General features: G+C 38.1%; 1 protein-coding gene across 2 annotated transcripts in view; it reads right to left on the bottom strand.

Moving 5' to 3' along the window:
• Tmtc2 (transmembrane O-mannosyltransferase targeting cadherins 2) overlaps positions 1-10222 on the bottom strand; it is a 507640-nt gene that overhangs the window by 159419 nt on the left and 337999 nt on the right. For both annotated transcript variants that reach the window (XM_008852327.2, XM_029555737.1), the window contains one exon: positions 6187-6308. In XM_008852327.2, the coding sequence (XP_008850549.1) occupies positions 6187-6308 (122 nt within the window). The remainder of the gene's footprint in view (positions 1-6186; positions 6309-10222) is intronic.

The raw sequence follows: 10222 nt of genomic DNA, 5'->3' as shown, positions 1-10222 counted from the left end.
TAATTCAACTGTAAACCTAAAAATTTACAGCCAATTTTGAAAGAGATGCATCCTACCTCAGGAAACCGTTATTGAATATGTCAATTGTGTTGTAATGATATGCTTCTTCTAAGTATGTTGTTATTAAATAAATCATTTTTAAAAATTTAAAAAAAATGAGCAGAAAGATATAGGGATTTGCTTTTAAGAATCTCTAATCGGTTTAATCAAGTGTATCAATTGGAAAAAATCCACACTTAAAATTATTTAATACAGAATAAAAATGAATGACATCTAAAATGTAAATCCTTAGGGTTGCAGTTATTTGTACTATTTAATTGCTAAATGACTTTTTAGGTAATGTTAACTAAACCTCTGAAACTTAGTCTTTTCACTCATAAAAGCAAATAGTATTCACTAAGGGTGGTCAAGAAATAAGACGCCAAGTACAGGAACACAAGCAAGGGGCCTCCCTCTTGCATCAGCCTCTTTTGTTCTGTTCTGGAAGATTATTTTTTGCCCAGGACACAAATATGACACTCTCATCCAATTCTTCAGCACACACCATTGAGAATGAATGTAACACGCATCATGGAACAATAGGTCTAAAGACATATGCTGACCGAATGAAGGAGTTAAGGACACAATGAGTGTCAGGTAAGAAAACGAAAATGTTAAAAATCCTGTGCCCAATGCTTACATCACTTACAAAGAAAAATTCAGTAGGTAACAAAGACTGTCACCAAGACAGCAAAATGCCATGTACTAAAGAAAAGAAAAGATAAGACTCCCCATTCCATATCTACTATCAAAAGGCAGATGCAGATTTATATGTGTCATTTAATTTCCAAGTGCTGTACAGAGATATGGAGAGCCGGACTAAGAAGATTCAGAGAAAGAAAAAGAACAACTGCTTGAGAAAGTCAGGCAAGACTTCACAAAGGAAATAAAACTCAACACGCAGAGAGAGGAAAAGACATCTTGGCATAAGAATAAAAAAGGATATGATCTATAAGATGTGCCAAAGCATTCTGGGAAACCTTAAATCCCTTTGAACTCTTTTAAATACTAAAAATACTGTACAGATTCTTGAAGAAAAAATTTGAAAAAAAAATTACAGTGAATCATTCCACTGACTACAATGAAAGTATAAATATCAATTTTCCTAATTTGCCTCATAAAACATAGAATTCTTACATGAAATCCTACTTTACAGCCTAAACCTGATATAGCTGCCTGTCATTGTGACACAATTGACCTTTGGGTTTTGACACAGGGTAAACACATCACTTCATTTCAACTTTTCCTGAGACTCATAATCAGTTCTATTTTATAAAACACATAAAATATTAAAAGTCAAAATGTGTGCCATTTTCTACCCTGTCAAGTCAGTGGCATATTACCATACCAAGAAACCCATAATTAGACAAAGTTAATAACTGGGATCAGAAATTTGCCAAAACTTATAATTTAGAAGAAACTATTAAAGATGGCTGTGGGATCTGGCACTGTGACTAAGCCATTCCACAGCAGTTTGCATTTCATCTAATCAGCAAGTCAGAAACTGTAAAGGTCTTAGTGGAGGGAAAATTAAAACTTTGGATGATAATATCCAAGTCTTTCCTTTCTTTTCCATATGCTTTGTAGAAGCAAAACTTTCAATGCAGCTTTTATAATCATATTTTTTGTACAAGAAATTTAAAATAGCCTTGAAAATCAAAAAGAATAGGACAATTGGTCTTTCTATCCAGTATCATGGTCTGGGCACATTCGGCATTACATATATGCATGCATCAATTTCTGTTTCTCAGCTTTCTAGGAAAGGTCAGATTCAGGCAGCTATAATATTCATAGTTATGGTTTGAAATCTTAAGGTAAAATATTCCCATGTGTTCCATAAAACATTCTCAGAGAACAGTTGAAGCAAGAGGTGTATATGAATTCTATTCCTACATGAAGTTGTCTGAATTCTCATCTTACCAAGATAGGAACTGGAATCGGTTTCCATAAGGCAGAAGTTTTTTTGTCCTAAGTGATAAACTGGGTATACTCTGAGGCTGCAAATGACAAATACAGCAACCTGCATCCTACCCTCAGTTCTGAGGTGTGTTTTCTGCCTTTCTTTTATCATTGTTAGAGCCACATAGATATCTTCATTCACATTTTTCATTAGCCTATTTTTGTATTTACGCACAAGAAAACTTCTCTTATCCTTTAAGTGAAAACTGCTCTATCTTATTTTTGTTTATAAAAATTCTTGTTTTTCAGCATTTTCACGGCTTCGTGCTTTTAAATGCTGTATATTACCAACTCTACTAAGGATTATAATTCTTTTACATATTTCTTCAGGTTTATCCTCATACTAATTTGTTTCTCATCATATGACCAACAATCCTATATTGCTCACTGATGGCTAAGAGTGAGTTAATAAAATCTTTCAACATGGAATAGATTGACTCTTGTGTGACCAATTTCAGAGCTAGTCATTTATAGAGGACCTCCAGATTCAGACATATTGAAAACTTTTCTCCATGGGAATTTGTTTCTATGGCTAAAAATCCAATGAATTCTTTAAAAAAAAAAGGTATGAGGGAAAATGGTAGGCTATAGGAAAATGAAATAAATAAACCCTGCACTGCTGATAGTCTTCACAGAGTGGGTGAGACATATTAAAATCTGAATACTTCAAAAGAACACTTCAAAGCAACAATATTTTCCCAACTTATTTTAGTCCGCTGCCCACTGCTACAACAAAATACGTGAAGTGGAATACACCTCATTTATCTCAGTTCTGGTGTGCTTAACTGCATGGCACTAGGACCTGCTCCACTCTGGTTTAGGACTTCTGCCTATATCACAGCATTGCAGATGACTTCATGGTGGTGGGAACATGACCAAGAGGAAGAGACAGCATAAGATAGGTAGCCAGAGAGAATTAGGTACCGATCCTTCTCTTTTAAAATTCCCCTCATAAGAATTCACTTACTATGAGGTCAGCATAAACTCCTTTTGAAGGTGATGTCACTATGAGAGAATCACAGATCACTCCCCTCACCTCTCACAGGTCACTGCTTATCATCATCTCTACACAGAGGGGCAAACCTCAGGCATATGCATTTTTGGGAGACACACTCAAATGACATCAAGGCAAACCTCATCTTCAGCTGCCTCAGCTGTTCTGCACCCTGGACCTCTTTTATTCATAATGAACCTCTGCTCCCACCTAGCATTTGTGCACACATTGGAAAGATCTGACACCTATAGTCATAAGATAAAACTTATTACCCCATCTCACATCCTTTTACTCACCTGTTCTATGCCAGCTGCCCTGGGACATGTTTTTCCCTGGGGTTCTTTTGAATAAATTGATTTTTCATTGTTATCTATACGAAAGTTCCTTTAGACTGTGATCTTCATTCTATGACAAATCAATTATGCTTTGATATGATTCCTCCTCCCCAATAAATTAAATATCTTCTTCATCAAAGTCTCCCCTCCCATCCTGAGTTTTCCAATGCTCTCCTATATTAATGCAAACCAAAGTGTCATTTCATCTTGGTCAGCTAAGAATTTATAACTAAAGCTCAGCATGTCCAGAACCATTCTTGTCCACCATTTGTATGATGCAGGCTAAACATGCCCAAGTCTTTCTGTACATCATCTTAATCTTTTAAACATCAGCTCCGTGAATCTGAGCAAAACACACCCCAATATATGTCTGATAATTCCTTCTTGAACTATAGCTTTAAAATGAGCATGCTCAGGAACATGTTTCCCCATAAAATGCTTTATTTTCTTATATGAATATGTATAGAATTCTCAATAAAATCCCCTTGCTTTGTGTGAAAATGACGTTGCTTTGGAAATAACCCCTGTGCTCCCAGCACATGCTGCAAGGTAATAAATCTTTCTTCACCCTTTTATTTCTTGAAAATGCTCATTCTGGCTCACTAACATTTGAACCCACTGTATTTGTTTATAAAAGCTTATCTGATTTACCCACAAAATCATGTTTTTTGTGCATCATTCTCTTTTTACTTTATGGTTCTTTCTTCTAGATTTGTGTTTATCAAAGAATATTTTCAGGAAGGATTTTCAGTAGATTCCTTTTTACTTTGTTTCCTGGCCCAGGAATTCCATGATCTATGGTAGACTCAACTAAAAATCCAAAGTTTCAAAGGGAGGATGGGGGACTAGAAAGATGGCTCAGCAGTTAAGAGCTCTGGCTGCTCTTACAGAGGACCAGGGTTCTTTTGCTACATGGGTGCTAACAACCATCTGTAACTCCAGCTCCTGGGAATCCAACATACTTGATATCCTCAGCCTTGGCACAACACAGGCACACTGACATATATGCAGGCAATATACTCATACACATAAAATAAAAGTAATAATAAATAAAATATTTTTAAAAGGAGGATCGTATCAAGAGTATATTATCTCTCCCGATTCCATTCTAAGACAGATGAACATTCATAGAGTTTTCTTATACCAGAAAGCAGACTTATTTTATATTATCCTTATACTGAGGAAATAAATTATGCAAATTTATTGAAGTATCTAATGCCTAGCCATCGACTAGGCCATTCTTTCTTCTCCTACAGCAGAAAAATCAAACAGCCTCTTGCCACTGATGTCCAAATTGGCAAATGATCCCAAACAAGCTGCTGGATCGGCCTGCTCTGCACATTCTGGAGTCAGCTCTCCATCCATCTCTTTAGAGGGTGTGTGGGTGATGCAGTATCTCACTGCATCACTCTGTGGACCAGGCTGGCCTCAAATGCACATCAGTGTTCTGCTTCAGTCTCCCAAGTTCTGCGATTACATGCTTACACCATTCCAGGCGACTCTGCCTCTTCATTTCTAGTTCCTGGTACTCTCTCTTACTATTAACATTTGCAAAGGCACAGCTCTATATTTTTAGTGGGATGTTTTCTGGATATCTTACCTATCTATATGATTTTTCTTCCCTTTACTTCCAGTGCTGGGGATTGAACCCTGGGGCTTTGGGTATGCTTGGAAAGCATTCTACCAGTGACCTATATCCCTATGCTCTACATGAGTTCCTCTGGAGCATGTAATGATATCCTTAAAAGGATACATGGCAAGCACTTAATTCATTAACTTCTAAGGAAAGTAAAATGATATTAAAAAATAATTCTCTAGGTTGATTTATGAATTCACTTAGGAATTGTCCTCCAAACTATTTTTTTTTCTGTTTTTGTAATCCTCATTCACTTTTTCTAATATTAAAGCAAGATTATGTGGAGTAACTGTAACAACACAGAGATTAGGAATGGAGCCTGCTTCAACCACTTGGCTGTGTGAGCTCAGAAATATTAATTTGTTTAGTCATTCCCTATCATATAAAAAATAAGGGATTAGAATTACCTTTAAATACATTATATTGCCATTTTTTTGTAGAACACAAAAGCGTAATATCAGTAATTTCTTATGACTCACATTAACATGATTTTCACATTACAAGAGTGCCTGTTATACAGTGGGTGGCCAAGCAATGGCTCCACTTCTATTATAGACTGACTCCAATTAGAAGGAATTCTAAGATGTATAAAATTTTATATGACGGTAGTTATTTGTAAGAATTACCCCTTCGGGCTGGAGAGATGGCTCAGTGGTTAAGAACACTGTTTTTTCTTGCAGAAGATCTGAGTGGGATCCCAGCACCCACATAACAACTAACAACTGTCGGTTACTTCAGTCCCAGGGGATCCGACAGCCTCGTCTGACCTCTGCAGGCATTGCATGACATGGGTGCACTTACCTACAACATGCAGGCAACACACGCATACACATAAAATAAAAATAATAAATAAAAATTGAAAACAAGAATTAGCCTAAGTTCTAATTACAGCCAATTTGGCATTAACAGTTTTTATAAACTATGTTATTTATACAAATGTTTTTCTTCAGACAAAATCATTCATTCATTCGGACAGACACATAGTTGAGGTCTTCCTTTCTTTCTCAGTGTTACACTAAGGATCACAACATGTCACAATCTTATGTAGGTCAAATTTCAAAAGCTCTTTTCTTTCTATATTATCTATACAGGTGCCTAACAGTATCACTATTGTTAAGTCCTTACCTGAATTCACAGGTTCAGAATCAATATCTCAAATCCCAGTTATTCCAGTACACATGGAGAAAATCAATTTCTGAAACATGAGAAAGGCAAGTACTCACTGTTAGAGCAAGCAGTTTCCCATAGGTGAGATGAGCAGGGATGTGGTCGGTCTTGGATCTCAAGGATTCCATGTACCAATGCTCTGCTTCAGGAAGTTTACTTAGCCGCATGTATGCTTCACCTGGGGAGAAAATCATGAAAAAAATCACGTAGGTGCTGCAAGTCCTGGTATGCGAATGCACGGTATGAGAACAGTAGGTAACATTTCAAAAGCCAGAAGAAAGAATTTGGAATTTCACGCCAGGAAAGAAAGAATTGTAAGTGAAAAAGGAGATATGACATGATTTTAAAAGTATGCAGTGCATACATAGATCAAAACATCGTATGTGGTGCTGGGGGGATGGCTCAGTCAATGAAGTATTTCTGCCACACAAGCACAAGAACCTGAGTTTGGATCCCCAATACCCATGCATAAAAATCAGGTTGTGGTAAAGCAAGCCTGTAACCCCTGCACTGGGGAGCAGGGTGGCATGAGACAGGCAGATCCCCAACTCTGTGGCCAACTAGCCTAGGCAAAGGGTTGAGCTTGAGGTTCAGTACGAGAGCCTGCCTTAAAATCTAAAGGTAGAGGGGATGGTTAAACGCCTTAGCAGGTAAAGGCACTTGCTACCAAGCCTGACTACCGGAGTTCAATTCCTGGGACCTAAATGGTGGAAGGAGAGAACTGACCCCCACAAGTTGTCCTCAGACCTCTCAACATACATACACATGCATACATTATTAAAATAGAATTTGGTATGTAGTACAGCTTTGATTTTTAAACTTATGACATTTGATTCTTAAGCACAGGTCATTTGTCACCATCAGTTTTGGAGATAATTTTGTTCCTTATTCAGTGTAACCAGCCATGCTTATTATTCATATTCATTTATTCTTTTAGAAATTCAGCATTTATAGAACAACTATAAGTGGCCAGTCTTTTGTAAGGATGACATGAAAGAAGAGTGCGACCCTACTATGTAAGGTCATCCAACTTTGTTGAGAAAGCAAGAGTAAGTGAAAAGTGTTAAAAAGATTTTTGGATTAAACATTGCTACTAGTCAGATGTGGTGGTGCACTCTTGTATTCCAGCATTAAGGAGGCTGAGGCAGGGGAATTACAAATTATAATCCTGGACTATAGCAAGAATGTCTCTCAAAAAAAAAGCTATATTTTAATTTCCTTCAAAAATCACTTTAACTTTATGTTAATGAGTAAATAAAACTTATCAGTTTTATTTGGAAAACCAATTAACATATGATAATTACCAAGCACAGCCAGCTTTCACCATATATAAAGGAAGCCTGGGGCCTTTCAGTCATTACCCTTTATGTTCAGTTACTAAATTTTACATTTCACCAACAATCAAGCAGAAGGAAAAAATGGACATAAATAAATTAGTTGTCTTACTATCAATCCCTTCTCCTTTATACTAGAGCATGAAATAATCAAACAATAGAAAATTATACTTTAACCTACCTTGTATAATTAGGTTAAATACTATAATTTTAATAAGCACTGCAAATGTAGATGTTACTCAGTTTCAAAGAATAGGCAAGACCAGTCACTTAACTTTATTGCTCAGACAGCCCTTTATGACTAGTCTTAATTATGATCTCTTTTTCCATTTAGAAGCAGAGCCAGTGGCTTTCCTAAAAGTTACCCACACTGATTATGCATCCTTAATTTAAGTGAAGAACTCACTCCCAATAAAAAAAACCAAACATGTTCTCTCTGACCCACACAGTCTTCTCTCTGGGATACGTCGATCACGCCCTCCCCGCCTTGACTCCCCAGGCCTCATTCAGACTCCCATCTCCCCCACCTGTCTCTCCTCCTAGCTTGGGTCCTATCCCATTCCTTCTCTTGGCACCCCAGACACCTAGAGAACCAGCACTACTTCCTGATCCTTTGCATCCACAGCAACTCAGTTCCTTCTCTGGTCCCCAGGAGCATTCTGGCCCCGCCCTCAACTCCCTCTGCTTCCCTGGGCCTGAAGGACCCAGAGGCCTCTCTCGAGGGTAAGTCCATTGCGCCCTCTGAGCCTTGACGCCCCCAGCCTCACTCACCCTCCCATCTCCCCCACCAGTCTCACCTCCTAGCCTGGGTGCTGTCCCATTCCTTTCTTGGAGCCTCAGACATCTGGGGAACCACCACTGCTTCCTCATCCTTTGCATCCAGACCAACGCAGTTCCTTGGGTCCTCAGGAGCACTCTAGGCCTGGCCCCGCCCTCACCTCCCTCTGCTTCCCTGGGCTGCACAACCTGCCAGCCTCTTTCCTGGATGCGGGGGGGTGGGGGGTAGGGGGTGGATGACCTTTCCTCTTCCTGATCCTTTGCATCCAAACCAACCAAGTTCTTCAGTGCAGTCCCCAGGAGAACTTGGGGCCTCTTCCCACCCCCATCTCCCTTTCAATCTCTGGGTGGAATGGCCACCAGCTGCCCTAGACCAGCACGTTTCCTGGGAACAACTCCCAGGCCAGTCCAACCCCCAAACTCCTGAGTCCAAAATCTTTCCTGGAGGAAATCTAACCTTAGGAGAAAGTCTGAGAGCATCTGATCCTCATCTGACTTGGGCCTCTATGGGAACTCCTGAAGACAAAAGCAATCTGGCCACTCCAATATAACATCAAGAGAGAATCCGAAGCTTAGAAGAACCAGCTTTTCATGCACATAAAGTAAACCACAAAGACACATAAAGTTCACAAAAAGAAGCAGACCAAAACTTGAAGGCTTGAGTCTCACACAAGAATAAGAAACTACAAAAGAAATTCACAGGTCAAAATCACAGAGAAAAAATAATAAGATGAAAAACCAAAATAACATAGCCCTACCAAATACCAATAGTCCTCTAGAGGAGTACAATGAGAACCCCCTAGAGATAATACAGGGCATGGAACACAAACAATTATCAACATGATAAAAGAATTCAGTGAATTTAAAGAACACAGAAACAAAAAAATCAAAGAACTGAAGGAAGATAGAGATAAACTGAATTAATTCAGAAAAGAGTTAGAAATATTGAAGAATACTCAGGCTGAAATGAAGAAGGAAGTGAAACCTTAGTAAGCCTATCATGGAATTCAAAAGAAGAATTATACACATGTTTAAAGAATTCTGTGAACTTACAGACACACAAAGAAATGAAAGAACTGAAAGAAGATAGGAATAAACTTCTGAATGCATTCATAAGAATTAGAAATATTGAAGAATACTCAGGCCGAAATGAAAAAGGAAGTGAAACACTCAGTAAGCCAATTAGAAACGACAGGAGAAAGGCTCACCAATAGGATGAATGAAATGGAAAACAGGGTATCAAGAATGAAAGATAAAGTATACAAATTAGAATACTCAAGCAAAGATTATGAAAAATTAAAGAAAACACCAGAATGGAATATGCAGGATGGGTGGGAGACCACAAAGACAAGAAGCATACAGAACACCAAACAGACAGGACCAGAACAGAAACTCTCCACGGCACATCGTAGTAAAAACACTACACGCATAAAACAAAGAGAAAATTCTGAAAGCTGCAAAAGAGAAACAAGTCACATATAAATGAAAACCCATTAGGATTACAGCTGACTTTTCAGTGCAAATTATGAAAGCCAGAAGAGCCTGAACCAAAGTATTCCCAGTTTTAAATGACCACAGATGCCAACCCAGATTACTATATCCAGCCAAGATGTCTATTATAGTCGGAGGGGAAACAAAACTCTTCCATGACATAAGTGGGCTGAAGGAATTCATGTCCACAAAACTAGCCCTTCAGAGAGTTCTGGAAACAATACAAAGAGCTTAAGAAAGAAATGACTATACCCAAGAGGTTGGGGAAAGAAATTCAATGAAGGTATAGCTGTGGAAATATACAACTATATCAAGAATATAAACAGAAATAAAAATGACAGGATTCAATACTCATCTTTCATTAATAACTTTAAATATAAACAGACTGAACTCCCAGTCAAAAGACACAGACTATGTGAACGGATTAAGAAACAAAACCCATCTTTTTGTTGTCTTCAAGAAACTCATCTCACTTTCAAGGACAGACATT

This window comes from Nannospalax galili, unplaced genomic scaffold (genome assembly GCF_000622305.1).
Source record: "Nannospalax galili isolate Female #2095 unplaced genomic scaffold, S.galili_v1.0 scaffold390, whole genome shotgun sequence".
In the NCBI taxonomy this organism is placed as follows: Eukaryota; Metazoa; Chordata; class Mammalia; order Rodentia; family Spalacidae; genus Nannospalax; species Nannospalax galili.
This window is presented reverse-complemented; position numbering and strand designations above follow the sequence as displayed.